Below are 27,442 nucleotides of genomic sequence, written 5' to 3' on the forward strand. Positions count from 1 at the left end.
CCCATCCCGCAAAGAGAGCCACCGTAGACATCGGAGCGCTGATCCCGTACCAGGCTGCGCGACACGCGCCCGAAGGCCGACAGCGGCGGCGCCGGGGGCTGTGTGGGGGCCTTGTCTGCCGGCGCTTTATCGTGAGAGACTCCACGTTATAAGGGACGCAGCTCCGACGCGCGCCCGCACTGTGCGCCTTCAGCTATCTCGACAAGTCGCCCTCCGCGTCTGCTGTGCGCCGTCTGCTGTCTCTGCGAGCTCACGGCCCGCCTAACATGGCCGGCAAAGCAGCCGACGCGAAGCTTCTGCCGCAGTGCGCTGCCGCCTTCGTCGGTGAGTGCACACCGAAACCGCGACACAACTACTTAATCTCTGTTGCCTCATGAGACTAACATTGCAAAAGATACAATTAATTTTTGAATCTTAATTACGGGGTGCATGTTACTGTTCAGCGAGATTAGCAGCCTCTGGTGTTTAGTACATATAGCGTCGCTGCTCCAGGACAACTATGACTAAAATAGCAAATAAACTGTTACCTAATCATTCAATCTATTCGTCACGTTTATAAGATCAAAATACCAGATTTATCTATCTAATTACGTCACCCGCTACACATTTTGGTGCTGTTCGCATTCTGAAAGTCGTGTTATTATTTATTAACTAAAAAATAAATGTCGTGTGACTAGGGCTTCCCGTCGGGTAGACCGTTTGCCTGGTGCAAGTCTTTCGATTGGACGCCACTGCGGCGACTTGCGTGTCGATGGGGATGAAATGACGATGATTAGGACAACACAACACCCAGTACCGGAGAGGAGAAAATCTCTGTCCCAGCCGGGAATCGAACTCGGGCCCTTAGGATTGACATTCTGTAGCGCTGACCACTCAGCTACCGGGGGCGGACATGTATGTCAGTTAACGTGTTCTTTATTGTCTGATTGTTAGGTATTTCTTCGGGATTAAGGTTTAAGGGAAGTCAACGAAAACTTCACCTTTTCTCGTGAAAGGATTCCAAGATATTCTCCTGCTTAAAAAAATATTTTGGAGGTAGAGTGTGGTCATGAAAGTCTTACAAATTTGAAAATAAGTTTCCACTGCCTGTAGTAAATAAATTAAAGGAACGCCATAAGTTCTTACCACAGCATCGCCATAGCAATTCAAATTCATAAACGCTTCGCATTCCAAATTAAATATAAGTGACCATGAACATAAAAAGTGCTGCAAAATCTGCACTGCTGTAATTCTACTTTAAATAACTCAATTAAATTAGACAAGGAAAGACTATGTAAGTTGTACTGTTGAGGTTGTACCGTCGGACTACATGAGAACAAAGCTTTTCTAGTTAGAGTTTAACTGATCAGTTTCGGTAGCACTTTTGGGATGCTATCCAAAAGTGTGATCAGAACTGTTGCAAGAATTTGTTCTTTTATATGTTGAAAATGTGTCCCTCTTTACTGCTGAAAAGTAATAGATTCGAATTTTTTGTGTGAAAACTCTTAAAGTATTATCTTGAGAAAAAAAACTTCATATTAACATTCTACATCTTTATTCTAGGCGTCTACCTATTTATTTCTCAACAGAGTCCTGCTACGACAGACTAGATTGTTGATACCGTCACTGCAGAAACTTTAACATTGTTGACTCAACTACTCGTTTACCTGCACCTCTTTATCACTATCAAAGTGAAGTCTTCGTATGTGTTGTTTCAGTTTTGGAAACATATAAAAATCGGAAGGGCCTAGTGGGGACTGCGTGGAGGATGATCGAGGATAGTGAACTCAAGGCGTTTGATTGTTGCAGACATCGCGGCCCTCGTGTATGATTTTGCATTGTAATGCTGAAGCAGAGGTGCTACACGTGTGGACGAACTCTTAGAATTCGTGCTATCAATTTTCTGAGAGTTTATGACGCATCAACATAGTTATGTTACACGTCACTGTGCTATACACTACCATTCGTAGCTCTCTACGGGAAAGGGTCGGCGAAGTGGGAAAGTTGACCTAATAATATGCAAAACACGTAGTATCTCAACGGATATAGAGAAGAGAATAAAACATTCGATGGGAGCACTTTTCAGCATTCTCTCTTACTATGTGTCCAAGACATGTCATTAATTTAAAACTATCCAAATTTTATACAGAGAACTATAGAAATCTATCGAGCACTTTGAAAAAAGTGTTTATTTCTCCTGAGTGAGGTGCCAACTTCGCAGCTATTCCAGCTATACACAATTATGATCACAAGTTTCCTTTATCGCGAAATTCTAAAGAACTATTCAAATTTGTACAGAGTGCCCTACAAGCATAGAAAATGTATTTATAAAGAACTCTGAAAAAAAAGGTATGTTTCTCTAAAGTTGAGTACCGACTTCACAAGTATTCGAACCCGTACCTCATTATTAGAATTATTTCGAAAAGTATTATCTGCAAAAATAACGCCGGCCGCGGTGGTCTAGTGGTTCTAGGCGCGCAGTCCGGAACCGCGGGACTGCTACGGTCGCAGGTTCGAATCCTGCCTCGGGCATGGATGTGTGTGATGTCCTTAGGTTAGTTAGGTTTAAGTAGTTCTAAGTTCGAGGGGACTGATGACCACAGAAGTTAAGTCCCTTAGTGCTCAGAGCCATTTGAACCATTTTTGCAAAAATAAATGTCATGAGGGTTTCGTGTGGAGCGATTCAGAACTGTGACCATATTCTTTTTCCGAGATTAGCGAATAATTTTTTTTCGAAGATAAAATTTTTTGCGTGTAATATTTTCTTCCCAAAATTCTGCAGGACTATTCAAACTCTATACAGAGAACTTAAAAAAATGTGTATTTCTCGAAAGTCGAGTGCCGCTTTCACCAGACTCTCATTGTGTGTCTCAGTTTTCTGCAGGACTATTCAAACTCTATACAGAGAACTTAAAAAATGTGTATTTCTCGAAAGTCGAGTGCCGCTTTCACCAGACTCTCATTGTGTGTCTCAGTTTTCTGCAGGACTATTCAAACTCTATACAGAGAACTTAAAAAATGTTTATTTCTCGAAAGACGAGTGCCGCTTTCACCAGACTCTCATTGTGTGTCTCAGTTTTCTGCAGGACTATTCAAACTCTATACAGAGAACTTAAAAAATGTGTATTTCTCGAAAGTCGAGTGCCGCTTTCACCAGACTCTCATTGAGTGTCTCAGTTTTCTGCAGGACTATTCAAACTCTATACAGAGAACTTAAAAAAATGTGTATTTCTCGAAAGTCGAGTGCCGCTTTCACCAGACTCTCATTGTGTGTCTCAGTTTTCTGCAGGACTATTCAAACTCTATACAGAGAACTTAAAAAAATGTGTATTTCTCGAAAGTCGAGTGCCGCTTTCACCAGACTCTCATTGTGTGTCTCAGTTTTCTGCAGGACTATTCAAACTCTATACAGAGAACTTAAAAAATGTGTATTTCTCGAAAGTCGAGTGCCGCTTTCACCAGACTCTCATTGAGTGTCTCAGTTTTCTGCAGGACTATTCAAACTCTATACAGAGAACTTAAAAAAATGTGTATTTCTCGAAAGTCGAGTGCCGCTTTCACCAGACTCTCATTGTGTGTCTCAGTTTTCTGCAGGACTATTCAAACTCTATACAGAGAACTTAAAAAATGTTTATTTCTCGAAAGACGAGTGCCGCTTTCACCAGACTCTCATTGTGTGTCTCAGTTTTCTGCAGGACTATTCAAACTCTATACAGAGAACTTAAAAAATGTGTATTTCTCGAAAGTCGAGTGCCGCTTTCACCAGACTCTCATTGAGTGTCTCAGTTTTCTGCAGGACTATTCAAACTCTATACAGAGAACTTAAAAAATGTGTATTTCTCGAAAGTCGAGTGCCGCTTTCACCAGACTCTCATTGTGTGTCTCAGTTTTCTGCAGGACTATTCAAACTCTATACAGAGAACTTAAAAAAATGTGTATTTCTCGAAAGTCGAGTGCCGCTTTCACCAGACTCTCATTGTGTGTCTCAGTTTTCTGCAGGACTATTCAAACTCTATACAGAGAACTTAAAAAATGTGTATTTCTCGAAAGTCGAGTGCCGCTTTCACCAGACTCTCATTGAGTGTCTCAGTTTTCTGCAGGACTATTCAAACTCTATACAGAGAACTTAAAAAAATGTGTATTTCTCGAAAGTCGAGTGCCGCTTTCACCAGACTCTCATTGTGTGTCTCAGTTTTCTGCAGGACTATTCAAACTCTATACAGAGAACTTAAAAAAATGTGTATTTCTCGAAAGTCGAGTGCCGCTTTCACCAGACTCTCATTGTGTGTCTCAGTTTTCTGCAGGACTATTCAAACTCTATACAGAGAACTTAAAAAATGTGTATTTCTCGAAAGTCGAGTGCCGCTTTCACCAGACTCTCATTGAGTGTCTCAGTTTTCTGCAGGACTATTCAAACTCTATACAGAGAACTTAAAAAAATGTGTATTTCTCGAAAGTCGAGTGCCGCTTTCACCAGACTCTCATTGTGTGTCTCAGTTTTCTGCAGAACTATTCAAACTCTATACAGAGAACTTAAAAAATGTTTATTTCTCGAAAGACGAGTGCCGCTTTCACCAGACTCTCATTGTGTGTCTCAGTTTTCTGCAGGACTATTCAAACTCTATACAGAGAACTTAAAAAATGTGTATTTCTCGAAAGTCGAGTGCCGCTTTCACCAGACTCTCATTGTGTGTCCCAGTTTGGCTTTCTGGTAGACACGTGCAATTGCCAGGTTTGCAGGGCACTTGGATATGACAGTTGCCCATAGTGGATTACGTGAGAACTTCAGGGCAAGCGTACTGGTCATCGAGGTTCTGGTCGACCACGTCTGATAATCGCAAGGAAGAATCGCAATACAGGGTTATTACAAATGATTGAAGCGATTTCACAGCTCTACAATAACTTTATTATTTGAGATATTTTCACAATGCTTTGCTAACACGTACAAAAACTCAATAAGTTTTCTTAGGCATTCACAAATGTTCGATATGTGCCCCTTTAGTGATTCGGCAGACATCGAGCCGATAATCAAGTTCCTCCCACAGTCGGCGCAGCATGTCCCCATCAATGAGTTCGAAAGCATCGTTGATGCGAGCTCGCAGTTCTGGCACGTTTCTTGATAGAGGAGGTTTAAACACTGAATCTTTCACATAACCCCACATAAAGAAATCGCATGGGGTTAAGTCGGGAGAGCGTGGAGGCCATGACATGAATTGCTGATCATGATCTCCACCACGACCGATCCATCGGTTTTCCGATCTCCTGTTTAAGAAATGCCGAACATCATGATGGAAGTGCGGTGGAGCACCATCCTGTTGAAAGATGAAGTCGTCGCTGTCGGTCTCCAGTTGTGGCATGAGCCAATTTTCCAGCATGTCCAGATACACGTGTCCTGTAACGTTTTTTTCGCAGAAGAAAAAGGGGCCGTAAACTTTAAACCGTGAGATTGCACAAAACACGTTAACTTTTGGTGAATTGCGAATTTACTGCACGAATGCGTGAGGATTCTCTACCGCCCAGATTCGCACATTGTGTCTGTTCACTTCACCATTAAGAAAAAATGTTGCTTCATCACTGAAAACAAGTTTCGCACTGAACGCATCCTCTTCCATGAGCTGTTGCAACCGCGCCGAAAATTCAAAGCGTTTGAATGGTTCAAATGGCTCTGAGCACTATGGGACTTAACATCTGTGGTCATCAGTCCCCTAGAACTTAGAACTAATTAAACCTAACTAACCTAAGGACTTCACACACATCCATGCCCGAGGCAGGATTCGAACCTGCGACCGTAGCAGTCGCGCAGCTCCGAACTGAGCGCCTAGAACCGCGAGACCACCGCGGCCGGCCAAAGCGTTTGACTTTGTCATCGGGTGTCAGGGCTTGTAGCAATTGTAAACGGTAAGGCTTCTGCTTTAGCCTTTTCCGTAAGATTTTCCAAACCGTCGGCAGTGGTACGTTTAGCTCCCTGCTTGCTTTATTCGTCGACTTCCGCGGGCTGCGCGTGAAACTTGCCCGCACGCGTTCAACCGCTTCTTCGCTCACTGCAGGCCGACCCGTTGATTTCCCCTTACAGAAGCTTTTAACTGCGCATACCAGCGCCGAATGGAGTTAGCAGTTGGTGGATCTTTGTTGAACTTCGTCCTGAAGTGTCGTTGCACTGTTATGACTGACTGATTGTGAGTGCATTACAAGTACCACATACGCTTTCTCGGCTCCTGTTGCCAATTTGTCTCACTGCGCTCTCGAGCGCTCTGGCGGCAGAAACCTGAAGTGCGGCTTCAGCCGAACAAAACTTTATGAGTTTTTCTACGTATCTGTAGTGTGTCGTGTCCATATGTCAATGAATGGAGCTACAGTGAATTTATGAAATCTCTTCAATCATTTGTAATAGCGCTGTATTGTGCACCACTTCACTTCTGCGCCTGCCAGCCAAGAACTAGTAACGGATTCACCGCAACACTCTGTATCGTTCCCCACCGTTGGTCGGAGACTAGCAACAATCGTTCTAGCGAATTATCGTCCCACGCGTAGGCTGCCGTTAACAACACACACAAACGATTGCGTCTGGAATGGTGTCGTGACGTGCGACCGTGGACTGGTGATTATTGGCGTCGTACTATGCTCAGCGATGAAGTGCGATTCTGCAGTGCCCCGGATGACGATCGCCGGAGAATATGGCGGCGAGCTCAGGAGATGGCCCATTCTTACGACATGGCGACGTTACTTCTGGCCTCATGCTATGAGCATCCATCGTGTGTGACTTCACATCACGGCAGGTAGTGACTCAGGCGCCTCCGGCAGCACAACGGTACACCAAAGGCCTCCTGCGTCCTGTTGTATTACGAGGGTTGTTTTTTAAGTAAGGGCCGTTCGCGCGTATAGTCCGTAGTTCGCGCGGACGCCGCAACAAGCCACCGCGCCACTTGCCGGCATCGTTCCCGTTCACACTGATGCAAGTTGCAGCTCTGTAGCTGACGTGTACGCATCGCTGTGCTACTTTACAATGTTTACGATTATTGAATCGCCCGCCGCGTGTGAGATACGGTCAGTGATACGTTTTTTGAGCGCGAGAAGCTTATCAGCTGCAGAAATTCATCGTCAGTTAACAGAAGTTTATGGCTTGAATGCAATGAGTGAAGGTAAAGTGCGTCAATGGGTTAGAGAGTTTAAAAATGGCCATCAAAACGTCCATGACGAAGAACGCTCAGGCCGGCCCTCTGTGATCACTGATGATTTGGTGGCTGCAGTCGAAACAAAGATTCGTGAGGACAGAAGATTCACAGTTTCCACTCTTTCATTGGAATTTCCACAAGTTTCAAGATCGGTTTTGTACAAAATTGTGTCTGAAAACCTAAACTTTAAGAAACTGTGTTCTCGGTGGGTACCCAGATTCCTCACAGAGGACCACAAAGGGAAGAGATTTGCCACTCCATTGGACTTTTTGATTCGTTACGAGGAAGAAGGGGATGACATGTTGAGTCAAATTGTCACTGGAGATGAAACATGGGTATCCCATATCACTCCCGAAAGCAAACGACAATCGATGGAATGGCGACACACAACCTCACCCATCAAGGTCAAAGCCAAACAGACGCTGTCAAAGCAGAAGATTATGGCAACTGTGTTCTGCGACTGGCGCGGTATTTTGCTAGTGGACTTTATGCCACGAGGAACGACAATCAACTCAGATGCCTACTGTGCAACTCTAAAGAAGCTCCGCAGAGCAATTCAAAACAAAAGGCGCGGCATGCTGACAAAAGGAGTTTTCCTACTGTACGATAACGCTAGGCCTCACACCTCTCAAAAGACTCGGGATTTGATTGAGTCTTTTGGCTGGGAAGTTTTGGACCATGCGCCATACAGCCCCGACCTTGCTCCTAGCGATTTTCACCTTTTCCGGTACCTGAAACACCATCTTGGCGGGCAGCGCTTCAATGACGACGTTGAAGTGAAAGCGGCCGTGAACTCTTGGCTGTCGGAGCAGGCGGCCGAATTCTTTGAAGAGGGAATTAAAAACTTAGTTGCACGGTATGACAAGTGCTTAAATAAACCAGGCAACTATGTAGAAAAATAGGTAAAAGTGTGTAGAATCAGAAAATAAAAGTTTTTTTACAAAAGTATTTGTATCTTTTTTTAAAAATAAAAACGGCCCTTACTTAAAAAACAACCCTTGTACATTTCATGATACACAATCGTGGTACCATTTTTCAACAGGACAATGCTGGTCCACACGTGCGACATATCTCTATGCACTGGTGCGTGGTTTTGAGGTACTCCCGCAGCCAGCAAGATCCTGAGATTCGCCATCGACAGAACAAGAGGGGTGGGGGAATCAGCTCAGACGTCAACTCCATCCAAGTATCAGTACCCAGAATACTGACACCGATAGAAACTTGCTACAAAACGACCAGTTACAACAGTAAGGGTCTATTTGCCTCCGGAGAGTATAAATTGGTTTCATGATATCCTTCTCAACAGAATATGCGCCTGCATCCAGGCCATGTCATATGTCAACGTCATACTGAGAAGTGGTCTCATGATGCCATGTTACTTGGAAATTTGTCTCCGTTTTGTAATCGCTGCAATAATATCAAAACCCTCTCAACCCTTGAAGTGTACTTTTGTTCCCTCCTTCGATACTGGGGGCTCAACTTGTCTTTGGTAGGCTGTCTACACAGGTAAGTTAGTGACCTAAGTCTGCAGTTCCTTTCAATGTTTCACAGTCAACGCAGTCGTTTTCATCGAGCTGACACCGATAGAAACTTGCTACAAAACGCAGACTTCAAGATGATCACTGCGGTGCAAGATTTGGAAACTAGCCCTCAACACAAATGAATGTGAAGCACGTAAATAAAAGGAAGGATCAAATTGAGTTTCATTGCGTGATCAGCGATCAGTCACAGGGACCAATCACAATCTTCAAGTATCAAAGAATTATTGTCCAGAGTGGTTTAAGATGGAATGAACACAAAAATTCAACTGCGGTCTAGTCGGTGCAAAACTATTATTTATTGGAAGAAGTATCAGAAAAAAGTATAATTAAGTAACGCATGAAAGAGATAACTTACAAAATTCTTCCGTGGCCAGTTGTTGAGCATTGTGTCCTTGTACTAAGTCAGACTAACGGAAGAGATGGAAAATATTCAAAGGAGGAGATTCATGAATGACATGCTTTGTATATACGTAAACAACGCTTGTTTTTTATTTTTATTTTGGCAGGACCAGTATCGGGTTACGTGCGTATCCTCAACGGTTCTGCAGAAGATACACAATGAGTTATGCACTACATAATACTATATGTTAAGCGTCAACTTCAAAATTTTGTGTTAGTTGGTCCAGTATTCATGTATAGTCCTTCTTTGTGCCATCACAGAGTTTCTTTAGGCTTCTTTGGAAACTGTATTGTAATTTTTAACTGGTTTTTAGCACGAACCTGCGAAACAAGAAATTAGCGAAAAATTCATGGTTCAAATGGCTCTGAGCACTATGGGACTCAACTGCTGTGGTCATAAGTCCCCTAGAACTTAGAACTACTTAAACCTAACTAACCTAAGGACATCACACACATCCATGCCCGAGGCAGGATTCGAACCTGCGACCGTAGCGGTCGTGCGGTTCCAGACTGTAGCGCCTTTAACCGCTCGGCCACTCCGGCCGGCACGAAAAATTCATACTCGTCTTATAAAAGGTCTCGTCAATTTATGCCAGTTATATTTTACTTTTATACTAATTATATTTTATATATTTTATTATCAGTAATGGGAACAAGCAAAGCGATTAAACAAAACGAATGCACACATCGTTTAACACATTAATAGGAAACAAATGCACGAACCTAAAATACCGAGATCTTTGCCGACTAAATACATGGTTAGTAATGTAAAGCAAGGTGCTTCATCTGTAACACAACGAGGACGTGCTGAAAATGCATAATGCATTCAGCATTATGTATTGTGTACCTTCCTCAAAACCGCTGAAGACGGGTATATTGTCCAATTCCGGTCCAGCGAAAATAAAATTAAACAATAAAAGGAGCAGCCTTGTCTATATTTAGATAAATAATGACATTTAGTAACTCCACACAGGCTGCAAGATACCGTTAACACGAAATACATGTCTTATCACGTGCCTGGTAGCGTGAAAGTGTAAGGAGACGTTCAGTGAAAATAAACACGTTGTAAATCGCCGGGAGCCTTACACGCAAAATTAAGGACAACCACATTCCCAAATAAAGTCAAGAAAGATACTGTTTCGTCCAAAATTGACTCAGGTAGACGATACGGTACTAAAATTAATGGCATTCGGGCTCTTACTGAAGGGTATCACCATTCTTTTATTTCTGCATACCACCCGTGATTGGAACAGTATAGCAAGGAAGAACGCGTTACTTGTGAAGTAAGTACTCTCTCCCACACGCCTTACGGAGGTCTGCAAAGCACAGACATTGATGCTGATGTCCCGCTGGTCAAGAGATGGAACAAGACATCGCCCCATCACGTCACACTCTTCTGGTGACCATGTGACCCATCAAAGTTCACAAACAGCTACAAGTGTTCGTTGAATGACTGGAGTACGTGAAAATGCATTGTAGTGTTGGGATAGGACGGTTTCGAACGGTATTTTTCTGTGTGCATCATGCATCTTTAGCTGCTGCGCAAAGTTTTTTGTAGGCTTCGTCTCCACACCATGGTTCCCGGAAGTGGCTCCCTGTATCACTATCTGATGTGTTCTGGTTGGAGGCGCTCTCGCTCGATGCCATTCTGGAAATTTATCATCACAGACAGTGAGGAGTAATGTGCTCTAACTGTGGAACACACCTTTCGGCCCACTCCTCCTTCCAGTTCTGTATTCTGCCGCACAGTCAGGGGTGGGCGTCACGGTGATAGGTGGTGAGATAACGAATTTGCCGAAGTGGTACGCTAACGACTGAACGACTAAAAGCTCCGAAGTATATTTCCATGTAGCTTGTCGGAACCTGGATAGGACGGCCACTACCTGCTTCATCAGTGGAAATGCCCGGTGGTATTTTTCCGTCTCAGGGAAACACAGCTACCACTGCATGAGATGGGGGACTATGTCCGGTGTCTTAAAGAGAAACTTCACTGATTGATTTTTCAGTTGCAGACACTAAAACCGACTGTGAGTCCATGTCCGTTCTTACGAGACAGAAATCGTAAGTCGTAAAAGTAGTTTCGCGCTTATGCCAGAGAACAGTTCATAATACTCATTAATTGCCTAGCGGGTAACGTCGGGAAATCCAGGATGACGTACATGGAAGATACTGTTGTATAATGAGACGTCAGAACACTACAAATTATAGTGAAATGCATAAACAGATTAATAGAATCTATGCTTCGCAGAGAGAGTGGCACTTCACGTAACCGGTAGACCTGTGATTGTTTACTTACACAGTTACCGAGCAATCTCTGAAGACAGTCCCGTTCATTAAATATTGAGAACTTGAAGCTGGTTGCCGAACGATTCTACGCCCACCAACATACGTTGCACGTAAGAACGATGAAGTTAAGATACGAGAAATTAGGGCTCACATGGAGACATATTGACTTCTTTTTCCCTCGCTCTATTTTCGTGTGGAGCAGGAAAGGGAATGACTGGTAGTGGTACAGGGTAAAGACGAATTCGATGTGTGAACGTAATTACGAGGATGTGGTACAGTGGGCTGCTTCTCCAGAAAATCACAAGCAATACTAAAGTAATTTTTGAGATGATACTAGTTCTTGTAACAAAGGGAAAGAAGTAAAAATAACTAGTGGAGTATTAATAGAGGACAAAGATATAGGCATCCAAAATATGTTTGCATTCATCTATCTGATGTTAAGTACCACATCTGTCCTAAATATTTACCACCTCCTATGTGTGTAATATGTTTGTCACCCTGTATCTTTACGTTCCAACGGTTGGATAGCGAATGACATGATTAGAGCGTACAATGGTTCTTCCATTAGGCCTTCCCTACACACAGATTTTTGCCAGACTCTGTATCTATTTTCTTTTGTTTCCTGGTGAAACTCTTCACCCTTATCAGACATGATTTGTATTTAATACTTTTACAATTTATATCTTCCAAAAGCCTGTCATATACAACTGCATGCATAGTTGTTCCGATGCGGAGGGTGTCAAGACATTACATGTGATTATCATGATTGTTTTTAGTTCTGTGATATTTATGTTAGTGAAAATATGGGCTTGTATGAGAGGTTTACATACTAATTACTACAATATATATATTCTAAGATGCAAAGGAAGTAATAGAAAAAGTTACAGGTGGTCAAAGTTAGCATGAATTTGGTAATACACCGAGTTGTCTACACTTCCACCGCAACTGTCAGCTACCATTCTGATTGTAGTCAATATTTCAAAAATACAACAAAACTTCTACCAACAAGAAATACAGGCATTGATCTAAAGTTTTCGTCCCTGTTTTATTAAGTCTCATAAAAGAAAAGAAACCTAGAACTATACATAAATCAAACAGCATGATCCAGAATAAAAAGTATAAATATAATGAAAGGTCTTAGGATGGAGTACAACACTCATAGTTCAAAATTAGTTGAGCCTAATATCTACAGTTTCATCCATCTCAAAACTACATCTTCTTTTTTTCAAAACAACCAGTGCAGTGAGAACAAAGGTTATTTGTTCTTCATTTATCGAATCATTATCTGCCACTTCTGGCCTAACAAACTTCAGTCGTAGTTTCCTGATGCATTTGACAGTCCATGCCATGTAAACATAGCCCACACCATTAAGGAGCCACTATCAGCTTGCACTTTGCCTTGTTGACGACATCAGTCGATGGCTTCGTGGGGTCTGCGCCACACACGAACGCTACCATCAGTTCTTACCAACTGGAATCGGGACTCATCTCACTTGGCCACTGTTTTACAGTCGTCTAGAGCCCAACTGTTATGGTGACAAGCCCAGGGGATTCACTGGAGGCGATGTCGTGCTGTTAGCAAAGACACTCGCGTCGGTCGTCTGCTGCCATAGCCGACGCCAAATTTCGCTTCACTGACGTAACAGACATGTTCGTCATACGTCTCACATTAATTTATGCGTCTGTTCTGTTGCTTGTCTTTTAGCACTGACAACTCTAAGCAAACTCCGCTCCTCTTGGTCGTTAAGCCAAGGCCATTGCGTTGTCCGTGATGAGAGATAACCCCTGAAATTTGGTGTTCTCGGCACACTCTTGACATTGTGGATCTTGAGATACTGATTTCCCTATTTCCGAAGTGGGATATCCGCTGTGTCTAGCTCCAACAGCCATTCCCCATTCAAAGTCTGGTAATTGCTGTATTGCGGCCATAATCATGTTGGACTCCTTTTCAGATGAAGCACCTGAATACAAATGACAGCTCCGCCAAAACACTGCTCTTTTATACGTTGCGCATGCGATACTACCGCCCTCTGAATATGTGCATATCGCTATCCTATGACTTTTGTCGTCTCTGTGGTAATTTACCTGCGACGAGAAGTCTAGCGCTGACTTTGGATTTTTTGCTGCCGTTGTCAAGTGCAATAGCTTATTGCTCCGCGTGTAGCCACACACCACAGCGTGATATGCGAATGTACAGTCGTGGACAAAACGAGCGAGGCCCCTCGCCTTTTCGTTATGCTAAGCCGCACAGCTTTAAAGTCTGCTACACAGCATAACAGGCAAGGAGACGAATTGCTACCAACATACTCGTACTATGCACAGGCGTGAAATTGAAAAACTATCCGAACTATGTCAGACTGTTTTCAATCATGTGTAAGACTATATTAAAGCTGATGCAACAGAAACTCCAGACCATTTTGGCATTTTCATTGCGAAATTGCCGTCTTATTCATGTCTGGGGTAGTAATAGAGGGCTATTTGTCTGGGTTGTCTGCTAGTACAGTGAAAGGTGTATGCTACTGCAAGGGAGGTCTGGTTTTGTTTTCGGTTCTAATCTCGATTGAGGCAGATAGACTATCAGTAAATCAATTTTAAGAAATTATCGGGCTCCCAAAACGTTTTATTAGTACTTTATTCTGTGCCGATGCCCTGTGGATGTCAATATGAATTGACTTAAGTGTGACATTGAATTATTTTTAACTGAATTTCATTATGAATCTTCACGCATTGCTAAATTTGCACACTTTCATTTTTAGGTCAGCAACGGTAATCCAATATGTCTGGTCTGATCGTTGACACAGACCGTTTGGCGGCCGAATGCGCATATTATTTTGCTAATTCGTAACGATATGGGGTACTTTGTATTACTAAAACAGTTATGTTACCTCGATAGGCTGAAATTCATTTTTATTAGTACAGTTCATACTAATTGGCGTTTCTTCTTTCATTTATATCTTATATTTACTTGTTGTGTTTAACACACTAATCAGCTTTAATATAGTCTTACACATGATTGAAAACAGTCTGACATAGTTCGGATAGTTTTTCAGTTTCACGCCTGTGCATAGTATGTTGGTAGCACTTCATCTCCTTGCCTGTTATGCTGTGTAGCAGACTTTAAAGCTGTGCGGATCAGCATAACGAAAAGGCGAGGGGTCTCGCTCGTTTTGTCCACGACTGTACATTTAGATGCGTGTAGTTCATCGGCATGCACGATCATTCCAGAAATCTATTAATCTCTGTAAAATCGCTATAGGCTTACATTAAGGTACGGTCATGGACAGATTTATGTAAAAGTCAGCCTTGGACCGGGACTATAACGGGCGTTCAGGAGACTTCAATGGCGCTTGTATTTTCTATGGACTTGGTCATAAACATAGAAAAGTGTGTAATTAGGAAACAAAGAAGGCAAACCAGCAACCAGAACAACTGTCGTTAGCGTAGCGTTTCGCACATTGTTGAGTTGAACTGATAGGGTATTGTTAATGACGCTGCTCACAACTGCTGTTTCGTATAGATTGGAGTACAAGCAGAAACTGCTTTGGTTTCCAGACATCGTCATTGCAAGTGTTAGCTGTCACTCTTTGTTAAAAAGTAATTTACACAATATGATGAGCGCCGTGAAGGAGCTGAGTGATCCAAAAAATGAGAAACGAACTATTGAACGAAAAAAGGAGATGTCGGTCATCGCGTAAGGTTCAAAACTGGTTCAAATGGCTCTGAGCACTATGGGACTTAACATCTGCGGTCAGCAGTCCCGTAGAACTTAGAACTACTGAAACCTAACTAACCTAATGACATCACACACATCCATGCCCCAGGCAGGATTCGAACCTGCGACCGTAGCAGCAGCGCGGTTCCAGACTGAAGCGCCTACAACCGCTCGGCCACACCGGCCGATTATCGCGTAAGGTGTACTGAATATTGCCTGAGCGTGAACTTGCAAATTTGAACTTTCCGATCGGTGGCACTAACATTAACAATCAATGTGAAATTTTAAGACATTGTAATGAGAGTGTTGGCGGCTGTAAAATGTGTGGCGACAGTGGTGATGGAATTTAGGAGTGGAATTCATGTCTTCTGTCTGGTTCCTTACGACCTGCGACGATCCTCTCTTGTATCGAACTCATCTCTCAGTAGTACTCAATTATTTGTTGTATGTATTCCCCTACAGTTTTTACCCTCTACAGCTTCTTCTAGTATCGTGGAAGTTAACCGCCGTTATTAGTTTCTCCTTATCTGGATGATGCTGTTGATACCGTACCTGTTGTTCAATTAATGAAATTGCTATTTTTAGAACTTTGTTAATTTCGTACGATCGGTCTCTCATGATGTCGTTGGCAGCAAAACTTCTTTAACTCTGCTTGACTTCGCTGTTTTATTGTTTACTTACGGCATTTTATTGAAAAACATACAATGTAATTTTAAAACACATCATAAAACTCCTGTTAAGTGTTTTAAAGTTTTGGCCAGTAAGTCTTTGTCCTCTTTCAAAACATTTCTGGAGTGAGGAAACTGCTTGTCAAATTTACAGACATGTCGCAACATATTCGAGATTCCCCAGTGTTGGTTAGTAACATTTTACACAACTTGCTTTGCGAGTCACCTAACGATTCATTTGAAGCTGTCTCATAAAGACACAACTTTTTCCCTGCTGGGCTTGGGCTCTGTTTCGTGACTAGTATATTTTTCCGAAATTGATTGGATTGACAGCGCAACCTGTCATCAAGTGCAGCAGGCTGAATGGGTCTCGTGAAACCTTCCAGGCTAGCAGAAACCTAAGTTGGCCTGCTTTAACTGCTGGGCTTCAGTACACACGTATTATACTCTTGGGTTTCCGCTGCTGCAAACTGAGTTGTTCTAATGGTAGCGGTGGAGATAGGGGCAGACAGTTTGCAAGGAGAATTTGTACACCAATGGCACCTGTTACTTCGCCCCTTTCTTCTTTAGCTTCTGAACGAGCTCCAGTCCCTCTAATTTTGCAGCGTGGAACTGTGTCGAATTCCTTCCGTAACTCATGATCATTGGCATTGCCCCAACAGACCGAACAGGATTTCATGTGATTTTTGTCTATGGAATACATATTGATTCCCGCGGAGGATATTTCCGGTCTCCAGAAAAGTCATAGTAGGCGACCAGAAACATGTCCTAAAAGCTAGGGGCTTTTTTCGTTACATCACTTATCATTACCACTGAATAATTCCCATGGTAATAAATTTAGAGATTTCAAACGAGTTGCAATCGCTCCAGCAGCCTATGTGGTCTCTATGCGAGCACGTGGTCTTGGTTAGTTGCCATAACATCGAGCTGCCACCTTTATGGCGCACGGTATATGCGTAATTATTTTACAAGCTGAAAGCGCCAACTTCGTTCCGCGTACCGATGCAGAACAGTCGCGGTCAATGGCTCTCGTATGTACTGCGCAAAATGTGCAGGATTTGAGTGGCAGTAAAGTGGAGCATTTTATGCGAACAGTCGATGTACAAGCAGCTCTCAATAACTCAGCGATGAAATGTATTGCGTATTGGAAAAAATAAATGGAAATCGAAATGTGACGAGCAACGCTTAAATGTAATAAATGTTGCAGGTCAGAATAATGACTTATAAACAGGTTTATTAACAGGTTCCGTTGCTCTCTGAGGTCGATTTGCCGTCGTGATTACTAATCAAAGGCGCTACCTCTGGAGTGTAATCCATACACACACGTACAAAGTTAATATAAAAAGCTGATTATCGTGATGTCTTCTGGAAGCAATGAATATGCATATAATTGAAGTTTAATCTGTGTTGGGCGAATTATTAACAAATCTGTTTTCAAATACAACTAGTTTCAGTGGATGACATCAAGTGTGCAACGCAGGCGAAGAACTACAGTTGTCAACCAGATTAGCAAGCTCATAACTGGTCAAGTCAAACAAAATTCGTCTTTTTCTCAGGAGTCATCCTGAAATCCCTAGATCAAAACAGTCTGATGGATTCAGTATTTCTTGAATGCTGAAAACGGTTTGAGTCTGTACAACACAACGTTTACTAATGAAAAATAAGACCACGCGGCCTGTCACATCTGGCTGTTAGGCAGAGCTCGCGGGTTCAATCCCCGATAATTCCAAAGATTTTTTCCTTGGTAGCAAAATTAGATCATGCTACATTCAGCCCAGAGATGGTAACTGAGGAGTTTGTCGTTACTAACATAAGAAGTAGCGGCTCCAATGTATGAAAACTCGACAGCAGCCAGGAGAGAGGTGTGCTGACCCAATACACATGCATACCGAAAGGACGACATATGGCAGAGGAAGACACGACGGAGTCTGCTTAATCTACATCTACATTTATACTCCGCAAGCCACCCGACGGTGTGTGGCGGAGGGCACTTTACGTGCCACTGTCATTACCTCCCTTTCCTGTTCCAGTCGCTTATGGTTCGTGGGAAGAACGACTGCCGGAAAGCCTCCGTGCGCTCCCGAATCTCTCTAATTTTGCATTCGTGGTCTCCTCGGGAGGTGTAAGTAGGGGAAAGCAATATATTCGATACCTCATCCGGAAACGCACCCCCTCGAAACCTGGATAGCAAGCTACACCACGATGCAGAGCGCCTCTCTTGCAGAGTCTGCCACTTGAGTTTGCTAAACATCTCCGTAACGCTATCACGCTTACCAAATAACCCTGTGACGAAACGCGCCGCTCTTCTTTGGATCTTCTCTATCTCCTCTGTCAACCCGACCTGGTACGGATCCCACACTGATGAGCAATACTCTAGTATAGGTCGAACGAGTTTTTGTAAGCCACCTCCTTTGTTGATGGACTACATTTTCTAAGGACTTCCCAATGAATCTCAACCTGGCATCCGCCTTACCAACAATTAATTTTATATGATCATTCCACTTCAGATCGTTCCGTACGCATACTCCCAGATATTTTACAGAAGTAACTGCTACCAGCGTTTGTTCTGCTATCATATAATCATACAATAAAGGATCCTTCTTTCTATGTATTCGCAATACATTACATTTGTCTATGTTAAGGGTCAGTTGCCACTCCCTGCACCAAGTGGCTATCCGCTGCAGATCTCCCTGCATTTCGCTGCAATTTTCTAATGCTGCAACTTCTCTGTTTACTACAGCTTCTGGGCCCAATCGTGTTCTTTTTTATTTTTTATTTTTTTAGATCATATGGAGTGACAAAAGAAATTTATGACCGGATTGAAGAGTCGGAAAGAATTTTCACTCTGTACTGGAGAGTGCATAATTTTGTAACTTTCTAGCAGATTGCGTGCCGGACCGGGAGTCGAAAACGTCTTTCGGGGCAAATGCTCTAACGACTGAGATATCCAAGCACGACTGACGGCTCAGCCGAACAGCTTTAATTTTGACTGTACCTCTTTCCTAACTTCCATACTGCATATGTCTGGGGGAGTAGCACTCCGAAGGAAAGAATACTGGCGAGAAATTGCTTACTTATAGCCTAAACTAGAGGATAGTTTCAACAACGAATTTTCACTCTTCACTTTCGTGCAGAAAGCAGTATGTCATCTTGCATATAGACTCATCCGCAGATAAAGAAGTAAGTTGAGGTGGTCGCCGGAGAAGTGTTTAGGGATCCCTTCTTTTCATGTTGTGTATTCATGACCTTGAATTACTAATGATATTACTAATGACTTTTTCCGAGTGCGGTTACTAAAACTGAAGATACGGCACAAATATTCAGCCAGTTCTTGGTAAGATTTCAAAGTGGTTTAGAGATTAGCAGCTTGATTTGAATGTTCAGAAATGTAAAATCATTCACAAAACGAGAAAACCTAGTATCCTATCGATAAATTATCACTGAGTCACACTTGAAATACAAATACCTGGGTGTAATGATCTGTAGGAATAGCAAATAGAACGACCACATAATCTCAGTCATAGGCAAAGCGGTGGACAGATTTCGATTGACTGGTAGAATACTGGGAAAATACAGTCTACAAAGGAGATTAGTTAGAAAACATTCATGCGACCTATCCTAGAACATTACTCAGTTTTCTGGGACTCAATCGAAATAGCACTAACATGGGATGCTGAACATATGCAACGAAAGGCAACAAGAATTTTCACACGCGTATTTGATTCTTTTTGGGAGAACGTCACGGACATTCTGAAAACTCTCAACTGACAAACTCCTGACGATAGAGGCAAACTACGAGTAGCCCACCGAAGGGTACTTACAGTGTTTCAAGAAACAATTTTAAGCGACGAATCTGGAAATATGGTACAACTCCCTACGTGTCGCGGCCACAGATTAGTTTGATTAAAGCGTGCACAGTGGAATGTAAGGAAACATTTTCCTGGCACCACATACTACTAACATTAACAGGTGGTACAGCGTTAACTATCCTCTGCCATGCACTTCAAAGTGATGTGCACAGTATTGGTGTAGACGTAAATTTATTCATCCATGAAATCTGCTAATTTTATCTTCTGAAACATTGTAGGGATTAAGGTCTAATATATTAACAACAAAGGCCAACTATAATTAATACATTGATTTGTCCGTACGATAAATGGCTGTTTACACACTTCCGTGATGAAGTCGCATAAGCCTTAACACAGATGGAGTTCGCCATTTATTTACTGATCACCCAGGCAAAATCCAAAGTGTGTCAGTGTCATACCATTGTCTTCAACTTCCTCTTCATTTGACATTTCACAGTCAGCTTGGCAGTATAGTTTAGTACTCAAATGAGTTTCTTAATCTATCGAATAAGGGACAGAATATATCAAAAGAAAAGAAGGATTATAAATATTGTGTTGATAGAAATGGTTCAAATGGCTCTGAGCACTATGGGAGGTCATCAGTCACCTAGAACAGGCTGTTCCAACCGAGCTCCAGGGAACCGGAGCGCTCCGGAGCTCTCACTGCGGCAGCTCGGAGCCCGCGTGGAGGGGGAAACCGAACTCACTGCCCCCTGGCCGCATGCAGCCGCAACTGACGGAATAATCCGTGTTCAATGCAAAGACCTTGTAAAAAATAACTAGACTCACTGATGGCGCTGCAGTCGCGGGATAATTTGAACCTTCGGCTGGACGCCATTATAGTGGTTGTAGTCTGATGTGTTGTGTAGTATTGTTTTTTATGAAGACCCTGATTCAACGTTGTATATTTGTTGGGGCGTACATACAGTATTTGTTACTCGTAATTCTACTGTCTGTACGTTCCAATCAAAAGAAGTACAATGGTGAAGAGTTGTGCAGCGATTAATTGTACAAATAAATTCGAGAAAGGAACGAATATTACATTTCACAGGTATGTGAATATTTTAAGTTGTTTTGTATGTCAGTGCGCTTGCTTAATAAATGTTTTTGTAACACGGTATTAGCATAATGTCTGTGCATCTATTTGCAGGTTTCCTTTCTCAAAACCACAGTTGTTACAAAAATGGTTACACGCTGTCAGGAAGCAAGATTTCCGACCGACAGAATACCATTTTACATGTTCTGATCATTTTGAAGAAAGTTGGCTTATCGGTAGTGTTTTCATGGTCTAGGTTAAGTTGAAACTTGATAATTTGGTCGTGAGTTGCCAAAGCACTATGCCATATATAACGCACTTCTCGTCATAAAATCTAAAGCAAGGTAGAGTCAGAAAATATATATTAATATAGTGGGCAAATCTTCGAGTATTTTGATGCATTTTGCGTACATCTATCGTAAATGAACTACGAAAAATGCTAGGGGCCAGTACATAACTTTTAGCTACGGCAGATTCCATGTAGTACGTAAGATAAATTCATAAACAGTGACTAGTTGCTGTTTGTTCATAAATTAAAAAGTATATTGTAGTAACGTATTTAAATGAGGCATTATGTTTGTGACCTAACTCAGGGGAAGGCATTTTATTACCAAAAGCGATGTATAAACATTCGAACTCCGCGCGTCAGTTTACCACTCTAATGGCCGCCACCCAGCTATTCAATTTGTCCGCTCTTCACAGTCGACCACTCGTGCGGTTGTGGGGGCCTGGTTCAATGACAGCTATGACTAGCCGCGGGTGCCCTGTACCTCTATTGGAGGATACGTTTTTATTAATTGAGAAGGATGGTCGTCCGCAGTGTCTTGTATGTCATAAAGTATTTAATTCTGCGAAGAGGTACAATATACAACGACATTGTACACGTCTTCACGCAGCGCACTACGATCAAGTAGAAGGCGTTGCACGCAGAGAACTGGTAGCCAGGCTTAAGAACGACATACCAGGAGACGTAAGTTTAAAAACGGTTTCTTAATACGGAGGGTATCAAAACATGCAAGATAGTTCGTGTTCTGTAATGCGTTTATAATTTTCAGCTGAATGAGAGCGGAGAAAACACCACTGAATCTGCAGTTCGAGCAAGCTACGGGGTCGCTCACATCATTGTGACGAGTGCAAGCCGTTTTAGGTGGGACCACTCGTAAAATGGTGCATGGTAGCAGTTGCAGAATGCTTGTGTCCAAGGGAGGTGCAGGCAATTGAAGGGGTTTGCCTGTCGAAGCAAATAATGTCTCGTTGAATCCAGGACATGGCAGCGGATTTAGAGACACAGCTCAGGAAAAATGCGGAGAGCTTTGTTGCATTTTCGCTAGCGCTTGACGAAAGCACCGAAATACGGAACTGTGCTCAGCTTGCAGTCTTTGTGCGTGGTGTCGACATGGGGCTGCAAGTAACTGAAGAACTCTTGGATATGGTATCACTCGATTACACCGCAAGAGGACGTGACATTTTTGAAGCTGTTTGTGAATTAGTGGACAATACGAATTTGCCGTGGGATAAGCTCCATTCTGTAGCGACAGACGATGCACCACAAATGATCAGGCGTCACCAAGGTTTTGCTTCTCGTTTGAAAAATAAACTCAGGGACGAATTCGGGAAAGACATTTTGAATCTTCATTGTTTTATTCACCAAGAGGCACTGTGTGCTGAAACAGTAGAGCTAGGTGGCGTAATGAAAGATGTCGTGAAGTGTGTGAATTTTGTGCGGCATCACGGTATGAATCATCGCCAATTCAAAGGATTCCTAAAAGATATGGAAGCGGAGTATGGGGATATACCTTACCACAGTACAGTTCGTTGGTTGAGTCGGGGAAAAGTTCTTGATGTTTTCTTTGCCATTCGTGAGGAAATATCCCTTTTTCTCCAAATGAAAGGGGAAGAAATGCGTTGTCTGAAAGATATAAAATGGATATCAGACCTGGCGTTCCTAGCTGACATAACTATGCATCTGAATAACTTAAATCTGTCATTGCAGGGCATAGGTTAATCGTTGACATGCACGACCAGCTCAAAGCGCTCATGGAAAAGTTACGTTTATTTGAGAGGCAGATGAGTAACGGACATTTAACGTTCTTCAGTCGTCTTGCTTCTTTAAAACTACCTGAAGGTACTACTTTCGGCGATTACCAAGCAAAGTTAAAGCAGCTCTTCACGTCGTTTGAAACACGATTCTGAGACCTCACTAGTTTGTAAATGGAACTTAGGTGTTCAGCACTCCTTTTTCAGTTTCCCCCAATGACTTGTAATGGTCACTTCAATTGTAGATTATTGATTTGCAAAATTCAAATTTGTTGAAAGAGAGGTACTACAAAACGTTGGATTTGTCACGATGGTATTGTTCATTACAGCAAAAAACATTTCCCAAGCTTCACAATCACGTCGCTCAGATCATGTGCATGTGCAGCTGTTTCTTATTTATTTCTTGAACATCGTATTTCCTGGTGTAGCATGTCACCCTGTCTTAGCAGCTAAGAGTATGAGGTTGTCGATCTTGTAAGACGCAGTTGGCCTTGCCGCCTGCCTGAGCCAGTCGTGCCACGTGCTGGCGCGCCGGCCCACTTGAATGGTCACAGCGAGCGCCACGGTTCCCTGGAGCTGGGAGCGCTCCGCGGCTCACCACGGAGCCGACGAGCTGGAACAGCCTGCCCCAGAACTTAGAACTAGTGAGACGTAACTGACCTAAGGACATCACAGACATCTATGCCCGAGGCAGGATTCGTACCTGCGACTGTAGCGCCTAGAACCGCTCGGCCATTCCGGCCGGTTGTGTTGATAGACAGTCTTGTGTGAGGCAGTTGTGACGAACAAACTGAGAGGTATCTGTTGTGCCCGTACTGTACAACTTAGTTGAATAAGGTTCGTAGAAAACACTTGGGTCCTCAGTTTGTCCCTCCAGACGTGCTCTTCAGAAATTCTAAGTTTCCCTTTACTATGCAGATATGCCTTGTATGTACAAGAAGATATCAGATTGACTGACAACATTTAATAGCCTCACATTTACAATACAAATATCTAAGATTGAAAGCGGGTAGCTCTGAAGCGAAGATCTCGCTTGGAAGAAATAAAGGAAAGAAACGAATGATATGAAACATTAGTAACTTAGAAATAATTGTAAAAGTTTCAAAGCTTAGAGATGAGTACAGAGGTTAACAATCGCAACAATAAGAACTCAGCTGCCGAAACATTAAAAATGAAAATGCTTCATTTCTGTTACAAGTACAGGAGATTACAGCAAGGAAACTCACGGGTGATAAGCGATATTTAACCCTTTCCTACCCAAATGATGACAAATTGTATCAAAGCATTTCATATTTGGAGAGAATATTAACAAATCGACTAAAGACAGAGAAGAGCAAGGATACGTAAATTTTTTTAACTTATGCACAAAACACGTCGGGACATATTCATCTGAATGGGTTATTTAGTTATTGCATTAGTAACATCGGTTTAAATTAACTGAAACAATACGAAATCGGATTATAAACACATTGTCGTCAGCAGGTCCTACAAACGACAAAATTAACAGCATAGTGGTACGACAGTCTCTACCTTTTTTCTTTCTTCTGTGGGCAGAGATTTTGTGCTGTTACAATCAAAGAATTCCCTGTGCTACTGTGCTACAACAGAAGTACACGGACGCCCCAACATGATACCAGTTCATGAATTCACCTCCATGCTGTTTCATAACTTTAGAAAATGGGCGGGACTTTCAAGTCTTGTTGGGCAGGAAATGGTTAATACAAACTAATACTCGGTCGCCAAATCTTGCTACTACAGAACACCTCCTATCCTGCTTTACAGAGCAGGGTAAGCCTCCGACTTCCCAACGGCCTTGCCTTAGTGGTGACACCGGTTCCCATCAGATGATCGAAATTCGGCGCTGGCGGACTTGGCTAGCATTTGGACGTGTGACCGTCTGGGTCTGCCGAGCGTTGTTGACAAGCAAGATGCACTCACTCCGGTTAGGTCAGTTGAGGAACTACCTGACTGAGAAGTAGCTGCTCCAGTCAAGAAAGCAGCGAAGGGCCAGGAGACTAGTGTGCAGACCACATGCTCCTCAGTACTCGCACCCAGTGTTGCCTAGCATCTGAGGATGAAACGGCGGTTGGTCGGTACCGTTGACCCTGCCGAGACATGCCTCCGGCTTCCATGTTCTGTGGGTGCCATCGACATCCAACACATTGTCTCCATAGTTGCTCACAACAGTACCATGCGGAAACTCGACTGGCATTGTTGATTCTGGGATTCTTCCTCCGAGGCAAGCAGCCATAGTGGTTTGCCGTTGATCAAAGACACTTATTTTATGGATTTCTTTATTGACAGCTTCCTATCGTCGTCTAATGAGTCCCCGTTGGTCTCTGCTCTGCTTATATACTTTCCGTACTGGACCGCGGGCGGCATTCAATCCCGCACTGGCCAGTGGTCATAATGTTTTGGCTCATCAGTATATCAGCGTCGCAGATTCGCAGTTTGGTTGGGGAGAAGCTGTTGTGAATAAGAGAAACTACTTTCTTCCAGCCACAGTTGCATTTTTTGGACGCTCTGGGAGAAGGATCATCATACTAGAACACATGAAATATTAATTCACCTTGAGCCGTGGCGCGATTGAGAATAGACCTGTCTGGTGCCACTGGCTCAAGTGTAGTATCGACTGTCCCTCTTGCGACCCCATTGCCAATATCTATGAAGAAGAGTTGGTATCTGTGGGTTGAGTCCTTAGAAGGTCTTTGTTTGCCGGAGTTCGCAAGCTCAAGAGGAGGGCATGAAGTCTGGGCATTGGCGGTAGCGTCGCTACAAGAGTGGTCACCAGGTTCGAGTGACCGAAGCCACGAGCTGCGCAAGGAGGGCCTGCGCAAAGCGAAGATACCGGAGTACTTCACCGGGGTCAGCGTCGAGTACAAGCACCAGGCCGACATCCCGTTGATTGGTTGGCAACATTCGTGTCGGACGACCGCTCGTGGCGTGGCTACCCTCTTCTGCCTGGCTTTCATCGGCACCACTCAGTAACAGCTGCGACGCACCTTGGATCCATGGGACTGCTTGCTGACAAAGGGGGATAGCATTCTGTAATCCTCGGAGTTTTACTAGGTCGGCTCTTTGGTCGTAAATATAGGCCGTAGTGTTGTACTAAGACACTACCTGTCTTTTCAAAATTCATCCCGCTATTATATTGCCTTTCCTTTCTGGTTTATACCCGATCGCTAATGTTCTAATGAATCAGCGCCTGGTCGTAAATACACCCGGAATAATTGTACTAAGGCACAGGTTGCCGTTAAACCAAAACAGGGGTCTTGTGGTTAAATTTAGATGTTAACCGGTTGATGATGATTTTTGGATTGTGGGGCGGTCAACTGCGCGATTACCAGTTCCCGTACAAATTCCCAACCTTTCCTCAGTCCAGTCTTGCCACTTGTATGAATGATGATGAAATGATGAGGACAACACAAACACCCAGTCATCTCGTTAACCGGTTAAATTCTTTGATTGTAATTGCATTAGTTATAATCTGAACAACCTGTTGTACTAAGCTGTTCGTTTCTGTGTTTGAAAGACCGGGTCATTATTGGTGTATTTTTAGCTGGATCTTGTGGTTCCGACGATTGTGTTCTCTTGTAAAGGTGTTCACAAGTAATATTTTAAGACGTTCCTTCAGAGCCGTCTTAATAACTGACAATCAGTTTAGTTTTGAAAATATTAACAGCCAACTCTCATTAGGGCTTTAGTCAAAATAAGATTGTCAAAAGGGACAGGTTGGGATCCAGTCGCACATTGGTTGCCGATTGAAATGAAGACGTTGTTTGCTTTAAAGTAAGCCTTATCATTGTCATATTGTTTTCTAATCTGCTTAAACTTTAAGCACAGGTGCGCACCTTAACTCCGAGCCTCTCGACATACAGCTTTCAAATTAAAAGTTACGCCATCTGTTTTGAATAATTGAATCACTCTTGGCATCAATGGTGCTTATATAGTTTTCATGTGTTGCAGAAGGGCATTTAATAAGAGAAACTATGTCCAGCGTGGCAATAAACACCGCGCTTACACCCGATGACGAGCAGGTTGGAGGTCCGACTCTCTTGTAATTATTGTAATATTGTTTGCTGTTTTTATTTCTCTTGGCAAAAGCTTATTCATTTTCTAAAAAAAGAAACAAATTTGTGGTTATATATTGTTGAGTAAACAGGTTGCGTGAAAAGAAAGTTATATTGGTGGGTCCTCCCTTCCACGTTTTCCTTAATTCCAGTGAGTACCCACGACTCACACCTAATTACATAAACTTACCTACGTTTGACACAATTCTTTGTCACAGGAGTACTGGACTGGACAATTTTGCAGCTGTCATGGACTAGCAAAGCATCATTTGATGCCACTAAGAGACAATTCTCCTGATGTTCAACGTTCGACATTATCAACAGAACAAGTTCATCTGAAACTTTAACTACTCATTGGTCCTAGCCGATGAGGTTGACTGCTCTAGCTGAGGTCTCTAACTGAGAAAGAGCTCTCGTTAGCTCGACACTATATTGACCTCAGTATGAGGGCGCTGCTGTGCTGAGTGTTGTGTGATGTCCTTAGGTTAGTTAGGTTTATGTAGTTCTAAGTTCTAGGGGCCTGATGACCATAGCTGTTAAGTCCCATAGTGCTCAGAACCATTTGAACCATTTGCTGTGCTGAGAAGGAGGGTGTGCTCTTCAGGAGCGCCTCCCATACATCGTTGCAAATTGCAGGAGCGGTCGTCTGTCGTACAGATTCGCGTTGCCAACTTTGACGTGGCACCGCTATCCG

General features: G+C 42.9%; 1 protein-coding gene across 1 annotated transcript in view; it reads left to right on the forward strand.

The window, feature by feature from the left end:
- The first annotated feature begins 266 nt into the window (after positions 1–266).
- The window catches only part of LOC126092850 (facilitated trehalose transporter Tret1-like), an 80,697-nt gene continuing 53,521 nt past the window's right edge, over positions 267–27,442 (forward strand). Inside the window, exon 1 of the mRNA XM_049908580.1 lies at positions 267–324. Within this exon, the coding sequence (XP_049764537.1) occupies positions 267–324 (58 nt within the window). The remainder of the gene's footprint in view (positions 325–27,442) is intronic.

Source organism: Schistocerca cancellata, chromosome 7 (assembly GCF_023864275.1).
Source record: "Schistocerca cancellata isolate TAMUIC-IGC-003103 chromosome 7, iqSchCanc2.1, whole genome shotgun sequence".
NCBI classification, from domain to species: Eukaryota; Metazoa; Arthropoda; class Insecta; order Orthoptera; family Acrididae; genus Schistocerca; species Schistocerca cancellata.